At 45.0% G+C, this 27,664-nt stretch overlaps 1 protein-coding gene across 1 annotated transcript in view; it reads right to left on the reverse strand.

Annotated features, from left to right (window-relative positions):
• Nucleotides 1-374: 374 nt before the first annotated feature.
• The window catches only part of LOC127228478 (transcription elongation regulator 1-like protein), a 64,832-nt gene continuing 37,542 nt past the window's right edge, over nt 375-27,664 (reverse strand). Inside the window, exons 5-8 of the mRNA XM_051193238.1 lie at nt 21,544-21,679; nt 9,261-9,350; nt 4,845-4,963; nt 375-1,298 (exon numbers count right to left, since the gene is read on the reverse strand). Of these exons, the coding sequence (XP_051049195.1) occupies nt 1,142-1,298; nt 4,845-4,963; nt 9,261-9,350; nt 21,544-21,679 (502 nt within the window). The 3' untranslated portion in view covers nt 375-1,141. The remainder of the gene's footprint in view (nt 1,299-4,844; nt 4,964-9,260; nt 9,351-21,543; nt 21,680-27,664) is intronic.

The following is a 27,664-nucleotide window of genomic DNA, read 5'->3' on the forward strand; positions in this document are numbered from 1 at the left end:
CTTATCTCAGTCCATAGCAGTAGGCAGGTGTAGGGGGTCAGTCTGTCCAGGAAGGTGTTGGGATTCAGTCTGTCCAAGCAGTTGTAGTGGGTCAATATGTCCCAGGCAGGTGTGAAGGGTCAGTCTGTCCAACCAGGTATAGGAAGTCAGTCTATCCAGGTAGGTGTAGGGTATCAGACTGTCTCAGAAAGGTGTGAGGGGGACCAGTCTGTCCAGGCAGGTGTGAGGGATCAGTCTGTCCAAGCAGGTGTAGAGAGTCAGTCTGTCCCAGGCAGGTGTAGTGAGTCAGGGTCTGTTCTAGTATCCTGACACAGCCTGACATTCACTCACCTCCCTCTGGAATATTTTGAATTTAGAAATCTGTAGTTGACACATTTTTGCTGTCTAAGATGATAATGGGAGCCTTAGCCAGAAAACTTGCTGGTTTAAAATATTTATTGGTTAAAAAAAATTTTAAATTTTTATACAAAGATGATGAGAAAAATCTCATGCAAACTCTGGGCATACAATAAAAATAACTCAAATAGTAATATGATGATTTTGTACAAAATAATTCTTTTTTAAGAAGGACCTCTGACAGCCAGCATGGTTCCCTCCTCCTGGCCTGAACACATTTTCAGAGAAGCCAGTCATCACTCTTAGCCACCTGCAGATGATCACGATCCACAAGGGTGTCAAATGTCTGGTTGTCACTGTGATGAATAATGGAACCCATTTCTACTACTCAGGAAACAAGGGGCCTTGATCTAGGAACACCACGGGAGGCTTGCACAAAGGGGATGACTCACGGAAACCTCGGGGAAATTCTAGACAGTCCTTCTGAGGGGATGCAACACCTCAAGATGACTACGAACATTTCCTGCTTCTGCTTTGCCACAAACCTGCAGCGGGTTTATAATTTGTGTATATTACAAGTAATTTGCATAATTAAAACACTTAAGGACTCGACATCTCATGGCAATTAGAAATGCATCAAACTGGGAACAATGTACAAAAGAGGGAGCTTCAATATGAAACAGTAATTCTCTGAGACCAGCCAGTCCTGGCCACCTGGGCTGTGCAGAGCAGCTGGCCACCACCATCTCCTGTCCCCTCCTGTGCACACTCAGCTGCCCATTGTCATATTGCGCTGTGCACAGACTCATCTCATTTTCCGGAGCCGGAGTCTGTTTTCCTTGTCCCGTTTCTTTAGGATAAGTATGAACTGGTTGAAAAAGTGCTCCTGATCCTTTCGCTTCTGAACAAGCCGAAACCTCTGATCCCGGCCATGCTTCTCGGCAAACTCTTTAAATGTGGTCCTGAAAGGTAAAGACATTTCTGAGACATCTTCCCAGAGAAGGAGTGCTGTGTTCCCTCAGCAAGAGAAGCAAGCTCCCAGGAACAGGACTCCTGCAGGCCAACAGACTGAGAAGGGCTGGGTCCTGCAGGGCTGTGACATGATTTCTCTCACACATCTCTGGCCTCAGGGGCCATTTCTCTGCTGTCTCTGCTCTCACTTCACACATACTGGTACTATGTAGCAAAGCCTCCCCGCTGTTCTCCTAGTTGGTACCCACTCTTCCCTGGGAGCCTGTGGAATATTCCTTTACACTGTGTGAAGATGTGTCATGGTGATTGGGTTAGTAGAGAAGCTGACTGGCTAATAGCTGAACAGGTAGAGGTTAGGTGGGACTTATGGGAACAAAGAGATTGCAAAGAGGAGGATGCTCTCAAAATTTCAAGGATATGTGGAGAGAAGGAAATGAACTTTGCCACATGGCAAAGCACAGATAAAACATATGGGATAATTTAAAATGTAAGAGTTAGCTAATAATAAGCCTAAACTATTGGCTCAGCATTTACAATTAATAATAAGTCTCTGGATGGTTATTTGGGAGCGGCTTCTGGGGCAAAGAAAAACTCTTCCTACGGGAGCCCTGGTCTTCTTTGGGAAGCTATTGTCTGCTAAAGATCCAGAGAGTGGTAAAGCACTCTTTTGTGTCCCTTAGCACAGAATTTAGTTGGACCTTCCTGTGCTGGGGTACAGATACCGCTGTCTGCTTGGCTCTCCACTCTGTGCTGACACTGAATGTCTAACCACAGCCAGCAGGTAGGGAGTTAATGTTTTCTGTGCAGCAAAAGTTCTGTCTCCAGACCAGGGATCCTCTGAGGAAACCAGAGATGTCAGCACTACTGATCAGTGAAGACAAGCCTACCAACCATGGAAACTTAAGTGCTAGATCTTCGGAGTCACACCAGAACATGGAGAGGCTGTGGCCCCAAACTGCCCAGATCCAACATGGAGCTTCCTGGGGCGACAGCTGCAGAGTGGCCAAGAGCTCAGGATCTGACATTAGCCAACCAGCCCTCCTCCCAGTCATAGTTGTGCTGTGTCTGTCACCCATGGAGGATGGTTGGCTGTGATCACCCAATGTGCATAGAAAATCACTCTTTGTCCAGGAAGCTATCGTTTCTTGCTCAGTTATCTTTATAGAGAAGTTTACATTTTCCTCTACACATGTAAATTTTGTGTCAAATTATTGAGGCTCTTAGCCTTTGACGCACAAATCACCAGAGTATATGGGCATGGATGTTAAAAGGGTAGTCCTAGGGCTTGGTTCCTCCTTGTCCCCTCTCTTTCCTCATCCAGCTGCAGGGAACACTTGCTTAATAGGCTCTCTGAAAGGAAAGGGCCTTTCTCTGGTTTCCCTCTTCTTCACTTCCTTCCTTCCCTCTCTATTTCCTCATTCCTGCTTCTTCCTCTGTCATGTAACAGCTGTGACAGCATTACACTTTTGTTACAGCCTCTTCAAGGTTGACAGCCCTTGCTGCTGCCACCCAGACCACCTTTGGGGCATCTTTGCAGAGAAGCCTCATGGAAGAGGAGGAAAAACGACAGTGAGGTGTGCTTCAGCTATGCTGCGGGGTGGCTCCGGCTCTCTGCTGGCTCTGGGGAGTTCAGAAAGTCATCAGAATGCACCAGCATTCACTGTGAAAATCAAGGAGGAATGTCTACTAAGCTGCCCCAGAGCATGAGATTGACCCCTCACTGTTCTGTTCCACAAAGTTCTCAGAAGGGACTTGAGACAACCACCAGAGTCAGCTTTGACAGTAGGATCCAAGAGTACTAGAGGCCATAGCAGCTACTGTGGAAAACATTCAAATAATCCTGGGTCAAGACCACCCCAAGACTGAGCCACCCAAGTCTTAGGAGGACAAAGTGACAGTGAAGGGAAAAGGGACATCCTGGAGCAGATCTGGCTTCTTTAAAAGTTATAAACAGCTTTCTAATTATGAAAGCAATATATGCCAAGTGTGTATTAAAATATTTTAATATGTTCCACAGTAGCGAGAATTTTAATGTCTCTGTGTTTCCCACAAGTCACTATGTATTCCTTAAACACACAGTAACATTTACCTATGGTGCAGCTGAAGAGGAAATCTAATAATAAATGAGAGTTTAAGTCTATTTGATTTCTCTCACTCATATTCTGTGTGTGTGCCTGTATGATGTATTGGGGATGTATATGTCATGTGTGTGTATAGTCTAATGGTCTGTATGGTGTGTGTGTATGTGTGTGTGTGTGTGTGTGTGTGTGTGTAATGAGAAGTAGGTGACAAAATCTGTGATGTGTGTACATATTTGTTGTGGGCTGTGTGGGTATGTGATATGTGTGGTGGGGTGCATGCAATAGGTATATGTATGTTTGGTGGGTTGTGTGGGTGGTCTGTGTAATATGTAGGGTACATGATGAGTGTAACATGTGTATATATGTATGTTAATACATTGTGGGGTATGGTGTGTATGTGACATATGAGGTGTTATGTGTAATGTGTGTAATGAGGGTGTATGTGTAAGTTGTATGTGAGATCTTTCTCCACTAAACATATCCAATGTCACCTCTACCTTCATGACACATATGAGACTTCGGGCTTGTCTCTAGCATCTTACCAGTGAAGAGCAGGGAATATCAGCTAAAGCCTTCAACAGCAAAGCAAGGGTGACCATATCACCGTTTAATGCCCTATGCTACTCAGGGAGTAAAGGCCACACAGCAAGACTTCATGCTATCCCCTCTGTCACTTTTTGAGGTCAGTGTAGTTACCTCCATTCAGATGAGATCATGAAAACACACAAATACCCACCACCTTATCCCTGGGCCAGGTCAGGTCAGGTCAGAACTTAAACAAGGTTCTAGGACGAGCTTCCAAACCCCTCTTTCTGTGTCTGCCTCCCTCTCATGACATTTGATTTTTCCTTGGCATCCTCTGAGATCCAAGCTGTCCTGAACTTTTTCTCATTCAGAAAGTCCTCTGGGTAGGCAGGATGATTTTGGGAGCAACGTGCAGCCAGTATTAACTATGCACTCAATTATAGACCAGACACATTACAGATCATACTATGGAAGCCCATGTCTTCACAGAAAGGAACAAGTAATGTGCACTCCAAATATAATATTGCTAGTTTCCATTTAAATAAAAATGTATAGGCTGGAGAGATGTTTCCACAGTTAGGAGTGCTTACTAACCAAGTGTAAGGACTAGAGTTTGGGTCCCATGTTGTAAGTCAGGCGTGGCCCTGCTCACTCCTATAACCCCATCACTGAGAAGGCAGAGATGGGAGGAACATTAGATCATGGAGTCAGGGCTGATGACCCTTTGAAGTTTGTAGCAGAAATGCAGTGACAATGGAGTATTTCCTCAAGCAAATCACACTGTCTGCCAGACTGAGAAGCACACAATTCCCAAGGCCTTTCCAGGGAATGTTTCAACATCTTTGAAATGTTCGATATAATGAAATAAGCTCTGCAATAATGACACATTTCTGGCCCCAGAAAACACTTTATGCATCTCTTTCTCCATACCTGGGTGATACTTTAGATTCTTCTAGAAGTTTCTTGAATTCTTCTTTGGCTAACAGCAGTTTACTTTTCCTTTCCTTGTATTCTTCTTTTATTCTTGTCTTGACAAACTGTTCGAATATCTTAAAACACGTGTATGGAAGAAAATCATCATAAACTTGAATTTAAGAAATTAAATCCTGCATCCCAAAGCCAGCACAAAAGCCCAGCACCTGAGGAAAGTGGCTCTTTGTCCCAGCTACAGGATCTGTAAGTAAAGCTTAAGTAGTATTATACTGTCCACAGGACTGAGGCCTCTAAGGAACAAAGCCCCAGTTCCCATGGGGTCCAGTGAGCTCCCTCCACACAGGCAGCACTTCTGGGCCAACTACCAATCAGCAGAGCTCAGGAGTCCTGGAGCAGATTTGGAAAGCTCTGTTGTGCACCAGAAGCTAGGAGCCTTTCCATCTGCACCTCCCTCCTTGTTTTGTACTCCAAGTGATGTTTGCAGTACATATATGTAACCTACTAGCACTCACATCATTGTCAAACTGTCCATAAGATGCTTAATCTACTAAGGCCACCTCCTGTGGGTCTGTAATTGGCCATAGAATCTCTGAATATGACACAAACTTGTATACATAAAGAACTCTGGTGTCTCTGAGTCCCACACTTTAGTTTCCAGGAAACCTTACTTCTACATGTGGGACTCTAAGGCCTGAAGAAGGCTCAGGGTGTACCGGGATCCTCTTTCAGGATGTTGAGAGATATCTAGACTGTACCAACCATCAGGATAGAAATTACCAAGGAGGGAACATGACCAAAAGTGTGTTTTGAATAGAAAGCCCTATTCCCAGTCTAGGACATGAGAGTACTGTCTAATGGGCAAACCCATTTAGCATTCCAGACCAGTGCTATAATAAAGTATTACACTGCTTTCTCTTGGAAATCAGGTGCTTCATAAGACTATGAAACTTCTCTCTGATACTTCCCATAGACTGTCCTTTCATTGTTGTTGCTTGTCTGTTTCCCTTGTTTGAGACAGGATCTTGTGTACTCTCGGCTGGCTTTGAACTTGCTATCAGCTTCTGATCCTGTTGTCTCTACCTCCTGAATACTAGGATTACAGGTGTATGCCACTGCATCTGGCTGATACAATGCTGGGGATGCAACTCAGGACTTCATGCATGCTAGGCAAGCATTCCATCAACTGAGTTACAGGCACAGTCTGCTCCTTTTTGTCAGAGAGAGACTATGCATTGCTTTACCATTAGAAAAACTGTCACTTGCAGACCATAAAGTCAAGGAACGGGAAGGACAAAGCTGTTCTAATTATAATGCTACTCAAGAATCCAGAACACTAAGAAATAAACTGAAGATCATTTAAATATTTATGTAAACACAAATAAAAATACCAATAAAAACCCACATGTAATTTTACCAGTACAGTCCATATCAATCCATGTAAACCTAAGGTATTGACTAGTCCCCAGCCTCCCTGCCAGGTAGTGGAGGGGAAAGGGAAATGATGGCACTCTTAAGCCCATCACTGTCTCTATTCTGATACTATCTTACTGCTTCTTAGCTTTCTGTTTTATTTTTAATATTTTAAGAGGGGGAAACAGGGTCTTACTGTTGTCCAGCATGGCCTGGAACTCTTGATGCCTCTACCTTAGCTTCTTGATTCTGCAATCATGCCCCTGTCTCAGACCTCTTCTCTAGTAGTGAACTTTTACAGTGTGTCATACAGGAAATACTACTTGCCTTCCGAAGACTCAGCGGCGCTGGAGTGAAATACTTGCGAGTGCAACTTAAATTGTGAACGTGTGCATACACATTTAAGTAAGATTGCGATTGGCTTATTTTACCTTCAAGGCAAATAGTGAAGTGTGCTCTCCAGCAGTCCTCTAATTTAAACAGATAGAAGAAGCAAATGAGGGACCGTTATCCAAACAAGAGCGTGTAGCTCCATCATCAGCCAAGTTTTGCTTTATTCATTTTAATGCGGCAGAAAGGCTGGCTGGCTGTGGGGTCAGAGAATATGAGAAATGCCCATATACCTCCCTGCCTAGAACCATTTATTCACCTAATCAAATTATTCCCCTTTCCCTCTCCTTTTCCTCTGCTGCTTTATTTAAGCTGCCATAACTCAACAGAGCAGGTATATTTCCCCTCTAACAAATTACACCAGTTTTACCCAAATTGGAGCACGACTTTTTAAAAGAGAGCACTGGCCGTTATCTCGTTTTCTGTAGGCCCTGGTGTAATAAAATGAAACACTTCTCGTTACCATGGAAACCCAACTGATTAGCGCTCCCTTGGCCTGGTTGTCTGTTTAGGCTCACTCCATCTCCTTTGCAGCCCTGGTAACTTCACACCATGAGCATTAGCTTTCCCCTGTGAAAACACTGCCATGGGAGGGCTATGTGTATTCTATGTGATGTTTGTTCTCCAATCTGTTTGTAATCTGGACTGTACATTCTGAGAGAGGCCCAGACAATGCTCCTTCTCTATATGCAGTGTGCCACTGACCATACAACTTCATCAGGGACATGAGCATTGGACCAGGGTGTTCTCTGGGGAGTCTCATACATGAAGACCATGAGGCTGGCTTCCTTCCTATTGTAGCACATTAAAACAGCACTGACGTCTCCCTTGGCAATTTCGCAGACACTTAAGAAATCTTTGGATAAACAATGGATTCTTGGTACAAGATGATTCAAGATGCAGAAGACATGCCTAAGCAAGGGTTGACTCCCCAAGCAGGGACAAATGAGACAGTCCTTCCAGGTTGGCATCTGCGCCTCTCTCACCAGGGCCATGAAAGCCCAGAATCTCTGGCTTCCTGGGCTGGTTTGATACAGAAGGTTCTGATCTTAGACACAGGAAGTGGATGATGGTATTGATGTTCTTTCCATGAACCAACTCCTTCTTGCCTGGGTTCCTGCTCTCCTAGACCATCCTTAGGATGTCACCTAAGCATCAAACTAAAGTTACTGGAGGGCCTTAAAACTAAACAGGGCTTTTCTTATAGTTTCTTCTAAAATGATGCTAGCCACTAAAAAGTACCAATGATTGGCCACACACCAAAAAGAAAGCAAAGCCTCCCTCTGCCCCAAACAAAAAGGACTATTTGTAAAAGCACAGCCTATGTGTTTATAGGTTGCCTTGACACAGTAGCTGTTTGCCTTAGCTCTTCACATACAAGGTGAGCCTGCCTCGGAAGTTCACAGCTTCTTATAGTGTAGATGAGCTTTCTTTCCTACAAAGAGCAATTGAACTTTTTGCTTTTTAATAATGCAACAAAATGGTGAAATAGTATCAATTATTAAAATCTACAGTTTTCTTTAGCTATAGAAGAAAACACATGTAGCCAAAATTCCGCTCACTGGATTGTGGACTTAGTGTCCTCACATACTTTAAAGTTTTTCTGGAAAAAACAAAACTCTGCGAGAAGAATCCATCCCATATTTATAAGAGGTCAAAAGTGGAGATTCTAGGTGGCCAGCTCAGGGCCCTCCTGTGCTTCCCAGCACCTCCCAGCCTGTTAGAGGAAGAGTTTTCAGTTGTAGGGTAGGAGAGACATAGAGTCCCAGGCTGGCTGAGACCACCTGGGGGTGTCATTTGCATCACCTCCATGTCTGCTTATAGCCAGTGACAGACTTGATATAAATTTTCACTCTCTATGACTTGTCCTGGTCTTGATAGGAATCTTCTAACTCACACATCATTGGGTCCCTGGAAATCCTTAGCAATGACTCCTCCTCTCTGCTAACTGTGGAGCTCCTCCTTTTTCTGCAGTTGCTTTGAGCATGAGAATACACCAGGTAGGGGGACTCAGGAGGAGTCTAGCTGTATCTGTGACTTATAGCTCTTATTTCCATTCTTCCCCACAGCCTCAGCTAAGGTGCATTACCCCCAGCCCCTCCTTGGCTACAGCATATCTTCCTGCCTCCCGTCATCCCTCTGTCTATATAATCTGGAAAGGCAGAGTTGGCTCTGTGAATTTCTTCCCAAACAAGCTTGAGCAGACTTCTGAAGTCATTCTTCTGAACAGCCTGGTAGTGCCACTCCAGGCCAGCCCTGACCCTTTCTGGAACCTGTTCTCTAGAAAAATATCTTTTACTTTCATTTACTCTGTTTCCTGGCCTCTCCTGATTTCCCTATCACAGTGGTACACATGTGGTGGTGCTGTCAACACACTTCGTGCGGTCATTGGGAATGGGGTTAATGCTCCAAGCTTTGCATTAAGCTTTGTGCTTTCATCTTAGACTCTGAGTTATTTCCTGCAGGAGTCACAACCAGACATAGTACAGAATAGTTCCGGGCACTTGCCTCCTCTGTCCCTCCAATGTCACTCCCAAGCTCCCAGACTGGTAAGGGACCTAGTAGCCTTTCAGCCTTGTTTCTAGTTCCTATCTCACCTTACCCCAGAATTACCTGTTTTCGTTCTTCAGAGTTTAGCAGGAGATATCGCGGGTCAAACACAATTTTATGCAATTCTTTCTCCCAAGTAGAAAATGCTGACACCTGGAGAAAGATATTCAATAGATCTGCTGTTAGCATCCAATGCTGAGCCTCGAGTGTGCTGAAATGATCAATGGGGGAAAAAAAGCAGCATTAAAGCACAATGGATTCAGAGAGGGTGCATTGTATAAGAGTGTGGGATACATCAAGCACACCACGAAAATCAATATGAAAAACATTAGAAAATTTAATTTCTAGATGTATGACACAACTACTTCTAGTGTCTTCCAAGACCCTGCCCTGATCCATAAGGTTGGTTTCCTGTACGATGAGCAGGGGGCATTTCAATGTCATATCTTGAATGATGTGAGGAGGTTCCAGGAAGTTCTCAGAACAACTACAGGCCCTGGCACTATAGGAAGGCCTGCAAACAGGCTGGTCTTAGTGGATGCTCATCTGATCTTTTAAAAATTAACACTTAGCAGTTCTCTCTTCTTTAGGTAGGTTAATTTTTTTTTAAACAGTAGTTTTCATATTTACAGAAAATGTGGAAGAATATTACAGGCAGTTCCTCTACCTCCCTCCAGGTGTCATATGATTAAAATCTTATATCAATGGGCTAGGTGTGGCACCATAAAAATTAGACCACCATTTGGAACAAAAGCCCCCAGATCACCTGGACTTCTTCAGTGGCCTTGATTTTTTTTCTGTTCTAAAATTTTATGCTATAATGAGTCTCATGTCTGCTAAGGTCCCTCTACACTGGGTCATTTTCCCAGACTCTCCTGGTTTCTGATGCCCTTGGTCCCCAGCAGATGTGCTGCTCTGCTCTTTTCCAGAACTCCTTCAGTCTGAAGGATAACTGCAGAGCCAACACGCTACTTCAGCACATCCTACCCCGAGTCTACATGGTCCCTGTGACTCACTAGTGATGGGACCCAGGCTCCAGGCTGAGGTGTGTGCTCAGTGTCACCTGGACAGGAAGGTCACTTTTTGGCAGTTTGTGTACTACACTTTGGCAGGGGCAGTATGCAGCTCCCTTGTAGGAGGTCATACTCTGCCTTCTGTGGGTGACTTGTAACCCTTCTGATGGGATATCTCTCTATCTCTTTCTTTATAGCTGTGAGGACACATTGGTGGTGGCTCATCCCCCAGTCACTGCCCTGTGCTGCCTTACTTTTGTTGCAATTCAGCTGCTTCAACACCAGTTGTCTAGAGCTCTGTGGTTGTGCCCCAGTCTCTAGTCTCTGATATACTCATATCCCACCTTGAAGGTATTACTTCATTTGCTGGCTTCCCCCAGGGCTCCAGGCTCCCCTGTGCACTGTGTGTCTTACTGTTCCAATCAGCCAAATTCTCTAAAGCCCTGGTTTTCTTAATCAGAGAACAGAAATAGAAGCCAACACCTGGGCACCCATACATTGCCACTGAGAGGCTCTTGCCTCCAAACTCTCAGCTGATAAACAAGGGAATGTTTAAGTCATTTAAAAATAATTTGTTCATTTAAAAGCATTGACTTAATATTGACTCTGCCTTGGCCCCTCGCTGCATACTGAGGATGTAGAGAAAATAAATCAAGACCCTGGTATCAGAAAGGCCCTGATCTTGGGTAACACAGATGAAGGAACTAAGGGGCTCCCAAAGACCATTCTGAAACACAGATACTCATCCAGGCCTAGAGAAGGATCTAGGCCGATGCTCTATGATGGCCAGTACATGGTTGCAAAGGACAGCATTCATGAGCTATGGAGAAAGTGGGAATTCAAGAGGCTGGACAGGGTTGGGGGTGAAAGAGCCTACTGGAGGCTGAGGACAAGTAGATGCACAGAGACTCATGCAGGGGCTTCCAAGATGGTTACAGCCTCAATGCTATCCTGGGGACAATGTGGTGAGAAAGATAAGGTCTAAACCACATTTTGAAAAGCCATAGTGATCTGGTACAGGGTAGTATCCTGGTTAGGAAAGGGACAAAAACTCACCAAAAGTTAACTAAACGAAATGCATTCATGTTGTTTCAATTTGAGTCTTGTGTTTTGAGTATGTGTTACCCAGTTCACAGAGTCATTTGGGGAGGCTATAGAAGCTTCCAGAGATAGTGGCTAACTGGAGAAAGTAGGTCACGGTGGGAGTCCTGTGAATGGCATACCCTGGTTCCTACTTTGTTTCCTGCTCCACAGTCGTTAGAATAAACACAGAATCCTGTCACCATGGACTGAATTGCTCTGTCATGGACTCCCTAACGGGATTTACTAAAGCTCTCTGAAACCACAAAACAAGGTAAACTGTTCTCCTATAACAACTTCAGTTACAGTGACACAAAAGTGACTGATCCACATCCTTGAACTATTCCTGGGTGAAGACCTGCTTCAACCAACACACATATATATGTACATCACACCAGAGAGGCTTTCTTAATGAACAGTTCTATCTATATCCCACAAAGGTCACTCAAGGCATGAGCATTTGGTATAATGTTGATGTCATGGGGAGTAGGGGCAGAGTGACTTGGGGAGTGACTCCCACAGGAGAATCTGGATCAGTGATAGAGCTGTGGTTGTGGTCAGACTTACCCGGCTTGGCCAGGTGGGCTCATGCTACTGTGATGACCACCTGTGAAGGTTCCTTCAGAGAGGGCTGAGGATGGCTATCAAGTAGGTCATATACCCAACTGTGACAGGGTGTCTAGCTTTTGGGAAATCTAGAGGTATGAGAAGGGAGTATAAAACCATATGTATAAAGCTTTTCATAGGAGCTTGCCATCCATGAGGAAGGCAAAAAAAAAAAATCTCACCTAGGCCATGCTGACAGGTCCTATGAATTCACAAGAAGAGTAGGAGCCAGTGGTTGAATACAGTAGGTGATAGAGAAACATGGAGGAGGACAGAGCCCACAGCTAAAAGGAAAGCTGGACAGCCCTATGTGACTCATTCCTCTACACCATCCAAGTAGACTCAGATCATCCTGCAAGACAGAGCTATCCCCAAGGAGTCCCGGCAAATGTCAATAAGGATGAATCCCATAATCATCTCTAAGAAAGACCCCAAACACTATGGGTCTATGTGCCACAGATACACCATCAGGGCAAATATTACACACACACACACACACACACACACACACACACACACACCATACTTGGAAACATGCACACATATGTTACTCTTCATACACTATAGGCATATGCACAGAAACACTCATATACATGTAACAGAGGCATATGAATCATCACAGATGAACATATGTGGACAGGCACACATGAATTTCATGCATCTACTAGCAAAGCAAATAGACATGTGTACACATGTGTATGGGTCCATACAGGAACACATCACAAACAAAACTAGCAACTCATATGCACAGGCATACAGAAACATGCACTCTCACGCACAGAAGTGTATGTATAACCTTCTCATCATGTCACTGTCCAAAACATAGGTCTACATTCAGAATGATTAGGAGAACGACTATCCCTCAGATGGGTAGCAAGACTGGTGTCTGTCTTTCTTTTTACAAGAAGTAAGGCAGGAGGGCTCTCTAGGAACCTCTGGGGCAGTTCTATTCCTCCATTCTACATTTAAAATAGCTTCATAAGATCAGCAAGTGGGAGTATAGCATGCCAAGATGGAGTGTCCAACACAGCAGGCTCTGTCTTGGTCCTCACCCCATAAGCAGGATACCTTTCAAAGCTTTAGTCCACTATGTTTTAAGCTCAGGACAGAAATCCCAGGATGAATTCCATCCTAGGGTGCCCCAGTCACACTGCAAGGAGGCACATGTGGATTGGTTCCTTTGAGCAGGTTGTGCTGATCTCAGGTTTGCATAACCCTGGCTACCTCTCTGTAATATACTCGTGCCATGGAATGTGTATCATAGGTTCTCTGTCTTCCCAGGCTCAGACAAGCTGGTAACCAGCGTTCAGACACTCACTTTGCAAGGATTAGCTTTCTCTTGCCTTAAAGCTCATAACCTCAGCCAGGAGGTCAAAGTGATAGCTATCTATCATCTCACTGTTGACTAGGATCTTGTGTTTAAGCTCGGGTCTCAGCTCCAGAGCTCAAGGTTGAGAGCATGGATCACCCTCCACACACCCCACCTATACCTAAGAGAGAGGCAGCACAGCTGTAGGGCCTCATGGGCATGCTGCTCACCCCATGGGACCAGAGACCCACACCACTGCTTGTTTGTCCTGACAGTGTCACCGACCTCACCCTCCTACCTTATGCTTCTTTGATTATCTAGCATTTTACTTAATTAGGTCTCAAATAGTTGAATTCTTCAATTACATTTAGGCTACCCCTGTGATGTTTCCCCTGTGTCTGTCTGTGACATGTGTCCTCAGTCATATCTGTAGCCCTTCTCTGCGATCCCTTCTGATATCCAGAGGACCTGAGCATGTCCATCCACTATCTAGATGACCTGCTGCTGCCCATGTCAGTGGGACAGTCTTAGTGCTTCTCACCCTCCTCATTCTTCACTTAATCTAATGTTCAGTGTCATCTGCTGGCATCAGGATCTGAGAATGAACCAAGGTGAGTGGTCCTTTCTCTACTTCCAGCATCCCTCCCTAGAGATGGTAGTTGAGTCCCCTGTGCTTTATCTCTGCTATCTGAGTCACCAGCTGTCTTACCACTTCCATACTGGAGGAAAATAGAGTTGTTTATCATTAATCCAGGCTCTGAGAGGGAGCCATAAGGCTAAAGGTGATTGGGAGGGAGTGTCCATTCCTGACAGATACCAGCATCATGCTAGAGCCTGCACTAATGAGTACTCTCCCTAGCAATGGCTGGTTAGTATGAGAGTCCTGAGGCGGCAGAGACTGTGTGGCACTGTGCCTGGAGGAGCTAGTACTGAATAGGACATGGGATTATAGAAATCCCCCATTCAGAACAGGTGGCCTGTTTGCAGGTCCAGGAACTTGTATTTTCATATTATTGAGGTCTCTGTTTGTTCAACCTGTAAAAACAGCCTAGCAGAAAAATCCAGGAATATTTCCCAGATGAAGGGGCAAAATAGAAATCTCAGGTTGCAGCTTCTGGTGATGGTCACCTGGTGTCTGGATGAAGAATGTCATCTCCAAGTAGTTCCCCTCACACAGCATCAACTGTTCTGCCCATGGCTTAAGCCTTCATTAACAGCTCTCCATCAGAATCCTCAGTTCATCCTCTCTTCATCTGGGTACCCAGAAACCTCCTGGTATGATCCTACACCCTTTTAATGTGGCTGCTTCCTAGATGTCCTGGATGTGACCTTCTTTTGTGAGCCTCATGTACCCCTGAGCATCCACTCTAGGTCAAGAGAGTCTACAGAGGTCAAGACCCTTCAAAGTATGCCTAGTTCTCCATTCTGTAGAAGAGAAGGGAGGCCACATCAGACTGCCAGGGAGTGATCAAGGTCTTGTGCATGGAAAAGAACTACCATCTGGGAGGGGAGCATTTACAAAGTACAGCCATTCCATCTCCATCCCAGCACTAGCCAAGCCTCTCCAGAAACTGAGGAAATCAGATTTTGTGCTACTCCTGGGGATGATTAAGCTCTGAGACAAATGGGTTTCATTTAAACAAAGTGGTCAGGCATGTTCAGAGATGGCCAAGAGTGCAAGGATGCAGGTCCTGTCAGGCACTGACAGCCTCTGGCCATCTGGGGTTGTTATTGTGGGTCAGACTTGAGCAGGCGCATGGGAGTGTCCAGGGCTGTCATTAACCACCCTGTCATAGCAAGTAGACTATTCCCTTCATCTTCCCAGCTAAAAACATCTTGTATTTTCTAGTCCTTGGACCACAAAAAATCTGGGGATCTCAGATGCACATTGAAAAAGATCTGGCATCAATGTAGTAGCTGTATGATAATTCCCTACCCATAGAGTATCTCATCAGGGTAGAGAGTCCAGGCACTACTAGTCATATTGGGGGCCAATTGATACCTGTACTGGGGTGCCAGTCATTCTTGCAGTGTCTATCATGCATCTGCACTGCCCTTCTGCCATAGGCAGGTCTCAATCCTGTGATATTTGGACATCACTGACAGCAACGGACAGCTGTCCTGGCATTCAGGAGCTGGAGCCTCTTCGTACAGTTTATTTCTATCTCAGACACAAACCCAGTTACTTCCAACACTAATGTTCTCCACTAAATTTGATTACCAAGCTGTATTGTCTCTCCTGATTCCGTGGTACATTGAAATGGCTGCCTTAAACCTGGACTTCAACTATTTAGCCAATTAGAAATGACTTCCTTTCATTAGCTACAAACTGCCCTCCAAGGAAGTGTTCTGACTCTAGGACACTCAACTCCTGGTAGCACCATAGACCTCCAAAGCAAGGCATGCCTCTGTCACAGTCTCCCCAAAGAACTCACCCCTTCCTTCAGTCCCAGGCCCACAACCAGAAGTAAAAACAAATCAAGATTGGTGCTTCAAGTCCCTTCCAAGACTCCAATACAATGAATAAATAAAGCTTCTATGCACTCTAACAATATGGTAATTATTTTATGTTTGTTAAAAAAAAACACAGAAAAAACAGACCTTGGATGGCCTGTGGTTATGCCTTATGAGAGATCCCTGGATCTCTTGTTCATGGATGTGTTTCTTCTCAGTGCAAGAGAGCACACTCTACCCTGCCCATCCTCTCTCTTCCACCCCTTCCTGGCTCTCAAGCAAGGATACAGAAGTCCTTCCTCCCTGAGTGCAGGGGTTAGTGGGGCTCTGAAGTAACACAGAGACCATTGGAAACATGGTCATTATAAAGAATACTCACAGATGTTTCTCCCTTTAGATCTGTTGGAATTTGAAAGTGAAATGCACACCACCCCCCTTGCAGGCTCATATGTTTGTGGTCCCCAGCTGATGGTGCTATATTGGAAGGTTGTGAAGCATTAGGAGGTAGAGACTTGCTGGGGGAAGTGAGTCATGGGGCAGGGGAATGAGGTTTTATAACCCAAGCACTACATACTGTCTACTCTCTGCTTCCTGACTAAGAAGACAATGCAACCAGCTGCCTCATGTTCCTACCTCTGTGCCTTTCTGTCATGACAGACTTTCTCCTCAAACTATTTGCTCAATAAACCTTTCCATCCTCAAGTTGCTTTGCTCAATATTTGGTTACAGCAATGAGAACAGGTAATTAATATAAGTTCCAAAGGGACAAATTCCACATGGATGGGCTTCAGTTTTGAGGAACGCTGACTGTGTACTCTGTGCCTTCCCAGTGTCCTCTCCTGAGGCCTCTCAGCCACCATAACTCCCTGCAGGTTCTGTTTAGACAGAGTCTTGCTTCTTTTGAACGTTCTCTCTTTAATGGAGTCCCTAAGCATGTTTCAAGAACTTCTGTTTCTGTTCCTGATGTCCCTGATAAGTACAGGTAGTTGTAGATAGAACCAAAGAATCAGAGCCTGCGGTGGGAGGCTACCTTCTCCATTGCTAAAGGTGAAGTCATGGTCAGTGGTTGAGGTCTCCTAGGCACAGCTCTAGCACAAAGGCTTGGCACAGGTGGTGTATCTGAGGAGTGAGTGCAGAAAGTCCAGGTGAGGAGCTAAACTCAGTGGTACAGTGAGGGAGACCCCTGCAGGACCTGCCCATATTTTCCCAAGACTCCTCTAAGTTTAGGGAAATGGCTTTCTTCTTGGGTCAGGGATGGTTCCTGGAGGCCAGATAAGCCCAGGTGAACTTTAGGTAGAAAAGTAAGTCCTAGAGCAAAGGGCAGAGATGCCACTAGCATGTACACATTGCCTTCACACTGGAAAACACTACTCTGAGCCTTGCCTCTGGTGCTCACAGTATTGTGTATCATTATTTCTACCTTTATAAATAAATCTTTACATGGTCATTCTACACCCAGCTGACTTCATTTGATCTGAGGATTATTTTCACATTAGAGACTGTTATCCTGTTTGAAAATCAGAACAGGTGGCCACAGTTCCCCAGGGTTAGAACTTGATGAAATCTCTTCCAGAGAGAAAGCCCTGGTCACACCTGAGGCACTACATAGCCAAATCCCAGGGCAGCCAACCCAGGGAATAGGAATAAGAACACAAAGGCCAAGAGAAACAAATGAACCAAGAGAGTTTAAACAATGGTAAGAAAAAAATTTAACCTTCTTGCTATTCAGTGGTCGAGTGTACTGCCAAAACAAACTGTAAGGAATTCTCAGACATTGCTGGTTGGAGACTATACTGATCAGAACAGCATCTTCAAAAACAATATGATAACAGAAGACAAATATAAATATTTGGAAGGAAATAAATCACAGACACATGCAGACAGGTACACACATGCATATATACATATTTATATATGTGTGGATCAATGAATATTTAAACAGCAACATTGTAAAATACACCAAATAGATCTAGGCTTTCTAAATTGATAATAAGTGGTATTTCATCAAATATTCCATTATTCATCAAAAGATTTAGGTATGCAGCTCAAAGGTAGAGTGTTTGCTTAGATGTCATGAAATTCTGGGATTGATCTCCAACATTCTCCCGTCGACACACACACACACACAGAGGTTTCATAAGAGTTCATACTAATTTAATTGTGAGGTACTTACAAGTATGTATAATATGTACATACATTTGTAAGTTAAGTTGAATCGTATGGGATTAACTGAGGAAAAAGCAAATTGGTTCAACTGTGTCCAATTGCAGCTCAATATCAGATACACTATAAAAGTCTTTAGTATTGCTTTTTTTAAAAGTCTCTTGAAATTTTATTTTGTATTTTCATGGTGTTGGAAATGAAACCCAGGGTCATGCACATTCCGCACACGTGTCTCATTCCTGAACCTATAAAGACTATTTCTAGGGGGAAAATCTGAAATGACACTACAGGTGAAGAACTGATTTTAGGGCAGGGTTTGTGCTGCTTTCCTTCCTCTTAGTACTCCTTTGAAAATTGATTGACTTACTAACAAACAATTCGGTATATCCACCTCTCATTTTCTTTGATAAGCATGGGTTATGCCATTTCATTTCATTAGCAAAATGTTCTATGCACATGACACTTAAGATCTGCCTCAAGAACACAGAGCAGGTGTTTCCCCCAAACTTCAAGGACCAGCAGCTAGTGCAGGCACCTGCCCTCGGGACTACCTATGCATCATCACTTCTCCTGTGACCATAATAATAAGCAGATCCTTTCAGCATCATCCCGCTACTGCCGAATCTCTAGAGGAATGATAGCCATGAGCTTATGTGCCTTGGAAAGGAAGGGGAACCAGACATGCAACAGGCTGCAGGGGGACACCAATATGCAGACATTTGGGATGGGGGTACCATGTGTTCTCTGCTGTAAGCTGAGGGACCAACTACAGAGCCTCTGTCTGTTCCATACTATTCACACTGGCTTAACAAAGACTCCATAGTGATCTTGACGTTCAGTGTGATCGATGACCACTATGTAGTGAGTATCCTGTTAACTGATTTTTTTTTTTACATAATTGTGAACTCAAATTCAGGGCCTCTCCTGGAGCTGGCTATGGTGTCAGGCAGTGTCCATGAGGCCCCACTTCTTCAGACAGATTCTGGTAACACCCAGAGGCAGCTCTGACCCCTGCATTACTTGGATCCAGCACACTGAAAAGGACTTCCCTTTCTAGCCCTGGATGAGCAACACTGAGCACCAAGAATGCTATAGAAAGACACACTCCCAACACCCAGTCTCCCATGCACTCAGCTAAATAGGAAGGGGAAAGCTGGCAAACGCTACTCAATTAAATAGAGTTTTTAAAAAAAAGTCCCCTTGTGATTTGAGCTTGTACAAGAACTAAATAAATAAAACAGAAACCTTTATTGAGCCATCTCCTGCCAGCTACAAAAGCATAGAACTAGAGCCCCTCCCTAGCCCATAATCCCCTGGGAAAACCCAAGACTGTCTTTTGAAGATATTAGAAATCCTCCATGCCTGGCTTCATCACTCCATATAAGCACACAGGTTTCTGAACTAAGTACTCAGCAAATGCAATATAAAAATCTTGTTAATCACTCAGTCCATAAAGCGTGACCTTTCTATGGCTCATTCTTTAAGCAGCTCAAAATCTCCTGAGCTCAACTATCAAATTCTCATGAGCATGAGTGACTTATGAAATTGGCTGGCATATTTTATAAAGTCTCAGTATTGCAGGGGTAGCATTGCTTTATGACAGGGTAGTAAACTTCAATTGACCTGTTCTACTCCAAAACTGAAGGGACTCTGGGACCTTTTGGAGTCAGCACAGCACTGGTCCATTGCTCCTCATACACTTATTGTTCTAGCTGATTTTCATATAAACATCTCAAAATTGAAGTCCAAACTGAATTGCTCACCTGATGAGTTAAGCATACACTGAAGTATCATTAGTAAAATCCTCCCCCAGCAAAATCCTTTGGAGAACTTTAGGGATCTGTGAGCTTACCCGATCCACTCCTTTGTCCAGAAAGGCAGGGCTAGCTCCCTACTCTATCCCTGAAAGTTGACTGAAGACTAAATTAATACATTGGACTCAATGGTTTCTAAAATTCAAAGTTGAAATTTAGACAAAATGATGGAGGGAAATTTTCCCTTAAATTTCTCAAAAGTTCATTATCAGAGAGATGGCTTAGTAGATATAAGGGTTCTTGCTAAGGTATCACAAGACCCACATGGCAGAAGGAGAGAATAGACATTCTCACATTGTCTTCTAACTTCAACATGTTTACTGTATCCTGTGAGTGTGTGTGTGTGTGTGTGTGTGTGTGTGTGTGTGTTACATATACATACATATATACACTTGCATAATAAGTAAATAAACATAAAAGTTTTAAATAATTCATGGCGACATACTGTACCAGCTGCTTAGAATGCTGCAGAAATGATCCTGCAGCCTTCTTGACTGGAAGCTATTCAGAGTAAGGGAGGGGCCTGAGATGGTCTAATTGCATGAAAGCATATCAAGGAATCTTGAATTCAAACACAGGAACTCAACCCTAGGGGAGATGAATGTGGTGTGCCATTCTCCTGATGGCCCCCATCCCATCCTACTCCTCTTCTGTGTGGGCAAAAGTGCAGAGTCAGAAAATAACCCTCAGCCCTTTCAGAAACACCCCTTCTTCATACACTCTGTGGTCTCCTCTGGCGATTTCATAAGTCAAGTATACATGAGTAAGATGCCAGTCACAACCTAAACAGCAGACACCAACAAAATCCCAAAGAAACAGTTCAAATAATCTTGGGTACCCTAGGATCTAGTAGGCAAGAGCAGTTGCACCATGGCAGGAACAGGAGAAGCTCACATGGAATGTCCCAGGGCAGACTGAGGAAGAAGTTTGAATTAAGGAACCCGACTGAAGACTTGCACATGAAGTTACCACTAGGCTCCACTGTCAGGCTAGACATGAGTGAGTGACCTGAATCCATTCATTTGCCGGCCTTCTGGTTCCTGAGATGGAGAACTGAGTTTGCTTTTGAATGATAGTACATGAATAGGTATAGTACATGCACATTCATACTGCCAAGAAATAGAAAACTGCCAGATAGACAGGCGGGAGTGAATGCTTTTCCTGCTAGAGGCTCAAGGAGCTGTCCCTGCCTCCATTCTTCCTTTCCATGGCCAGCACTCAGAGTCCAGCTGGGCCTGGCTTGCTGTGGAAGGGATGACCCAGCCCTTGCCCTCTCCCCACAGCCCCTGCTCTACAGCCTCCCTGTGTCTGCTGCAGAGAAGGCAAAGGTGTTTCTAGGAAACAGCCTGGCAGGGAGAAACATGCCACTGCAGAGTTTGGGAATTTGCTTCGGATTCACAAGGCCATTTCTGTATTCATTACAATTACCCTCCCAGTCTTCATTACTGCCTCCTGTGTTCTGCTGCACTCTGTGAAGAAATCCAACTGGGCTACAATATTGTACTGGCTCATTTTTGTGCCCAAAAGCCAAAGTAAGAAATAAAAGTCCTTGGAAGGAGGTTCACATACAGTTCTCTCCTCTCAAAACAAGATTCAGGAATCGCTTTATTTAAAAACGGGATATTCCCTGTGGGGCTAAGATACCCATAGGGGGTCATCCCTGAGGTTTGGGACCTGAAGCCAGGCCTGAGGGTAGGAGGAATCTTTCCCACACTGGCTGGTACCTCTTCCCTATCCCAGCAGCTCATGCCTTGCTGACCTCTCTTCTCCTGCTTGCTCAGATCTCATATTCTTGAACTCCTAACATCTTTCAGCCTAAACACAAGTGCAGTGGGGAACACAAGTCCTTCCCCAAGGACCCCATGGACACACCTCCTAATTCCCTCATGGTTGTTCAGGGTTCTTACCCCTCTCTCCAGCAGCATATCTCGGAAATGGGTCACACGCTCCTCCAGGGGCAGGAGAATCTGTGGGGGTGGTGTCTGTGGCCCCTTGTCTACTCCCTGGGCCTCCTCTGGTCCACAGCTCTCACAACTTTCAGTCCTACAGGGAGACAAGATGCAGAGTTAACCATGCTTGAGGAGATCCAACTGGTTCCCACTGAAACCTTAAATCCCCCTGAGAGCACTCTTTACAGACTGAAAAGTCTTGAGTCAAATCTAGTGGCTCATGCCTATAATCTGACTTGTGAAAGCCTGAAGCAGCAGGGCTGCTGTGGGTTGGAAGCCTAGACTATAGAGTGAGACTTTGTCTCAAACCAGTAAACAAACAAAGCAAGAAAAGAGAAAAAAAAATAAAATCAGTCTTGAAAAGCTCTTTGGGCTAAGTTGGCAAAAGAGACTTTTCTTGCCTCAAAAGTCAAGCGGCTTTACTGGCCTATAGCCTCAGTCCCAAGATGATGATGGCTGTTTCAGAATCATAGGACTGTCTCTAAAATGGTCATACCCTGGAGAGTAGAAGAAGAGGGAAAGGTAGACCCACCCTTCCCAAGCACACTTGATGTGTGCTTGTCAAGATGGCAGGTCTTTTCATAGCTCTGCCTTATTCTAGAAGCACCTGGAGGTCCTCTCAAATGTCTAAGTGCCTGTGTCTGGAAGAAAATATTTGATCAACATTGGTATCATTATTCCTCATGCTGGCTTCTCCTCTCTGACAGAGTGCTGTGACATCCCTGTCTTTGAGGATGCAGCTGACCTTTGCCCTGTCCTGTACTCCAGAGTTCATCCTTACCCCAACAACTCTGATTCCTTCTTGGGTCTGTTGCCCAGCCTAACTGTCTATGGTCAGGCCCGTGGCAGTGTCTGTTCAAAATGACAAGCAGAGTTGGTACTGCTGGGATGGACACCCCCAGCACTAGTCACCCCTCTGTAGCACCCTTGTCTTTGCTGTTCCCAGGTCACGTTGGCCAGGGATGGTAATGTCATAGAGACAATACTGTAGACAGACTGCCCAAACCAGCAGAAGTACCCCTGTGGGAGACACACGGAGCTAAGCTTTGTGGAAGTCTAGCCATGTGCTGATAACATTCAGTATTCTGTGCCTAACAAGGGTTTTGGTTCATAGGGCTGTAGCAGAGATTATTCCAGACTAATGGGGACTATGCAAAGGAACAATAAAGTAGTGCTGAAACTATGGGGGGGATTTTATTTATAGACCAGATATTTCAGGAAATGTACCATCATTGCCTCTCCTACAATGAGGCGTTCTGAAAAGGGAAAGCTACCAGTTGATCTGTGATCTATGCACCAGACTGCAAAGTTATAATTAGGATGTCATTGTAGTAAGTTAGCCCAAAATAGAAGCATGGAAACAAGGCTTGTATTGTTGTACCTTGAGCGCATCATGATCTCCTGTTATTGCTTACCCAACAAAATATTTTGTTCAGAGCCACTGGAAGCCTTCCAGAGTATGGGGCTCCTGGCTTGCCTGCATCAGTCAGAGGCAAATGCAAAGGTCTGGTCATATTTCTGGGTTCTTGTGTTGGGGTGGGCTTTGTACCTTTAATAAAAGGTAAAGCTGAGCGCTCCCTGTGGGTGGCAAAGTTTGTTCACTCTGAATTTTGCCTAGAGGGAAGGGCATCTGACACTGGCTTGGTATCATGATGGCATGTCACTCTGATGTCGGTATTTACAGAACCCTCAGTCATCCTCTGAGACTCTTAATCTCAGTCATCCTCCACAAAAACCTCAGTTTTATCCCTGCTTTTGTAAATGTCCTAGCTCAAAGTGAAGTTTGGAGGGGCTGGTTTTGTCCAATCTGTCATCCACAAAGACGTTCCCCAGCTCTAGGCACCAGCACCCCAGAGTCTCCCAACTCTGGTGGAGATCATACTATTTGCCTCCTGTTTCCTCTGTTACTCAGCAAGATGTTGACGTGACCATCTCCAGCCCCACAGAGAGGCTCTGACCTCCTGTGACTGCTCCTCAGCCCAGCCCAGCCCTCAGTGCATATCAAGATCACCCACAAGCTTTCAGATGCCTTTCAGCCAGGTCCTCCCTGTGGAGCCATCCTGAGGCTATACTAGTTGCCCAGGCAACAAAATGGCAAGCCTCAAATAAATAGTTGTCTGTGGTAATCTAGAGGGCTCAGGTCACTCTGCAAGCCCATCTTATCAGTGTCAACTGTCATGCTCCCCATGTGGAAGATGTGCAAACCTGAACTACAGGATCAGTTGGGCAAACCAATATAGGGCCTATGCTCAAATATGGGGCAATAGCAGTACCCTCATGAGCTGCTGGAGGGTTAAGGTCATCCCCTGAAAGATATCTAACTCTGACACCTCTCACACACCCCTATTCACAAAGTATCATACATTGTATCAGACACAGAGAGCTTTGAGCAAGCTAGATACCTCATCCTTGCAGGCCATGTAGTTAGGGGTGGGGGACATGGATTCAAGAGTGGTGCATACACACAACCTACAGGGGTAGTCAGAGCTGAAGTCCCAGCATCATAGGACCTAGTAGATGTGCTCTTGGGCTGAACCTCTGGATGACATTCCTATCATGCCACAGCATCTTCTCAGGAATAGAAGGCCTTTGGATTGAACATGAGAGGAGAAAAATGAAGGTTACCTCAGGCCACTGCACCCAAGAGGCTACCACCTTGTGTAGAGAAAGCTGTTGTCTAAGATTCTCTCGGGGAGAATCCCATGGATGTAATGGGCTCAAGGCAAAAAGCACCAATATGAAGAGGCTATGTGTTCAGTGTGCTCTGTACCTCACGACGAGCCTGCCTTGTGTGCAGAATCAAGCTGTGGAAATCTCTGGATCTTATTTTTAGTGAGGTATGAAGTTTTGACTAGATGCTTTTGACATGGCTGCAGCACAATTCTGTGATATGATGTGTCCTATTGACACCACACCACTGAAACAGCTGGAAGGATCCAGTGTAGAGAGTGGTAGCCAGAGACCCACCCTAAGAACACATCACTGCATCCTGTTACACTGGGGCTTCGTCTCTGACTCCTCACTATGGCTGGGGCTTGTTGTGTCTGTAGCACTCTCTTGCTGCAGCTCCTACAGATCTGGTGAACAGGCCTCTTCTGTTGTCACCCAACTGTTTAACAGTAGGTAATTTCAAAGGCAGATGTCTCCTACCTCCAAAAGATCTGAAGCCAGGGTCCTGCAAATGTCAGTTTGGAAATTGAGGCCAAGGATATAGTCTTAGTGGTAGAGTAGAGGTGTCCCCAGCCTGGCCAGCCTCCCCTCTATCTGCCTCACTTTGCAGGTGCTCACCACCAGCTGGAAGACCCTGCCAGAGCCAGCCTGAAGCTCTCATGGCACATTCACATAGCACATCAGCTCTTGCAGCTGAGCTAATGGTCAGTGACTGTACTGTTTACCCTCCTGGGTCCAGTGTACAGTGTGGTGATAGGCAGAGTAGGTGGCCTGGACCCTTACGACTTGGGCCTGTGATGGCACTTTTAAGGTCTTTGACAGATTGCTGACAGAGAAGAGAATGTCCTGACTGACCAGAGGGTCTGTATTGTCCACAAGGAGAACCTTTCCAGATCCTAGACAGGACCACACTTGAGCAGTCACCAATGAGGTGATCCACTCTGTCCTGCTAGATTCATCAGTCATGTGGTTATTGGTTAAGGACTCAGCCCCTAACACCACCCTAATCAGGATATGGATAGGGATTTTCCATGGAACCAGTCTTCCCACTAGTGAATTGCCCAATCACAACTAATGAAATCCAAATAAAGCTCTTGAATAGTGGCGTTTTAGTCACTTTCTAGATAGGATCACACCAGTCCCCTGTGCAGGCAGTGCACACCTGCTCTTCAGAGACAATGCTCCTATTCTTGAGATCTGTCCCAGTTTTACCAGTCTCTTCCACTGGATGTTGCTGAATTGTCCCCTTTGTGGGAAACAAATCACAAGTATATCATTTTTTGGTGAGTCATGTGAAGTTTTGGCAAATTAGCCAACTGAACCCAAAGGAAGGTCATGGATTCCCCCACATGTGTGGCCATGATATGTGGATATATGAGCAAATATTCAGATAGACTGCCTCATCACATTGCTATGGAAATGTAAACAAACAATAGGACAGGTAGGCCCCTCAGGCTGTGATTAGGGTTAGATGAGGTCAGGACAGTGGTATGAGTGGCTTCATTACAAAGATTCCTGAGGTTGCAAATATATTCTGTGTCCCCCTGTGATGCCCCATGACACCACAGGACTCAGTTTTTAGGTCTTGAACCTCCAGACTGTGACCTAGAATAACATCAATTACTTATAAGTGACCTGGTTTCTGATGCTCTCATTTATAGCAGCAGCAGATGTGGATGAAGACATTAGAGACCACACTTACAATTGGTATCTGCAGTGTGAGCCACCATGCTGGGATAGTTCCTGACCTGGGGGCCTGAGCTGTCTTGTGGAAGTTGGTAGGGATACCGGAAAGACATGTAAGACACTCAGTGGGGGTCAGAAAGGTATGATCATAATTAGGCCCAGTGAGCCCTCTTCTACATGGTAGGCATTTGGGAGGTCCCTCCAGCCCAGGTGGTGTGTGGAGGTTCTCTTTGTGGCAGGATCCAGACACCACCGAGTCTTCTGATGCCACACAACCATCCATCATGAGGCTGAACTAGAAACGCTAACTGAAAGGGCATGGCTGGAGGCTCACTGGTCTCACTTTTAGCAGGGTCTACTTACTGGTGTGTGCAATGACTCCTGCTCCCAGCACCAAGCTAATGGTTCCCTCCACGAAAGCTCCCTTGCCACAGAAAGGGCACAGAACAAGCCACTGAAAAGAAATCAGTGCAAAACAGGGAAGAAACTTGGAGTGAGGGGATGGTCTGGGGCCGTTCCAGAAACTAATGTAGTAAAGAGGAGTCCTGTGGGTGCCTAGGAGAACATTTCAGACTTCTAAGAATGTTCCAAAGAGTAAAAGGAGACACATGGCTTGTGAGGCCCATGAGAGGGCAGAGCCAGAGATCAACATGGACCAATTAGGTCCCTACAGTCTTCTTGTCTACCAGAATTTGACTTTTAATTCTCAGGGATCTGAGGATCACAATGAAGCATGCTGATGTCAGATTCCCTAGTCCTGATACCCTTTCTTCTTTGTTGTCCTTGGTAGCCTTGAGGTGCAGAGTCCAGAGAAAGGCGCCAATACTATCTCTAGAAACCTTAGCTGATCTGCCCTGGGGAATATGCTTTACTTAGTGTCCAGCTTTTGCCAAACCAAGGCCCACCTATGTCTCTTCAAACAAATTTCAAACATGATTTCCTAGATAAGAAGTGATTTCTGAATGACTCTTCCCTTGATGGGAATTTGGAACCATCTACCATCTCAGGTGGGAAATACATTGATAGAGCCATTAAAGAGGTGTAAAGAGGTGTCAACTGATCAAAGGGTACAGACAACCATGGACCATACTAGAAGCCCTTCTGCAGGTTTAGTAACATGGTTCCTTTACTGCAACCATACCCAAAGCTCACAACTTTCTCTGTCCTGTTGACACTACCATGTCCGTGTGAATTTGTCTGGGATGCCTTACCCTCCTGCCAGTGTTTGCACTCTGTTTATGCTTTTATTGACTGTATTTTAGGGCCTACCATCAAATACTGAGCTGTGAAAGGCTACCTAGGATGTACTATTTATTGTATTCATTACCCTTCCTCTTTCTTAACAGAGCAGGGCAACATGGCAGAGTCTCTCTTCAGTGGATGAAACACCAAGGCTTTCATGAGATTAGCTCAGCTCCTTTCTGTGGTCAGCATGAGAGAAGTTGGGTTGGAAATTAGGATTCCAGGGACTTTGGAGTGTGATGTGCAGGACAGATCTTTCTAGACATCACTGCCTTCTTTTCCATGCCCTCAGAAGTGAACACCCAGCTCCCTGGACTTTGATATTACATTTACCCTCAACCGTGCAGATCTCATCTCCCAATGTATCCCTCTTAACTGCAGACTCCTAGGTGTTTCCCTAGACATCTTCTGGCTTATATCACTACAATGTCAGTGTTCTCTGTAGGCCTCATACCCTAATGTCTGTGACTCTCATTTGTGT

Source organism: Phodopus roborovskii, unplaced genomic scaffold (genome assembly GCF_943737965.1).
Source record: "Phodopus roborovskii unplaced genomic scaffold, PHOROB, whole genome shotgun sequence".
Taxonomy (NCBI): Eukaryota; Metazoa; Chordata; class Mammalia; order Rodentia; family Cricetidae; genus Phodopus; species Phodopus roborovskii.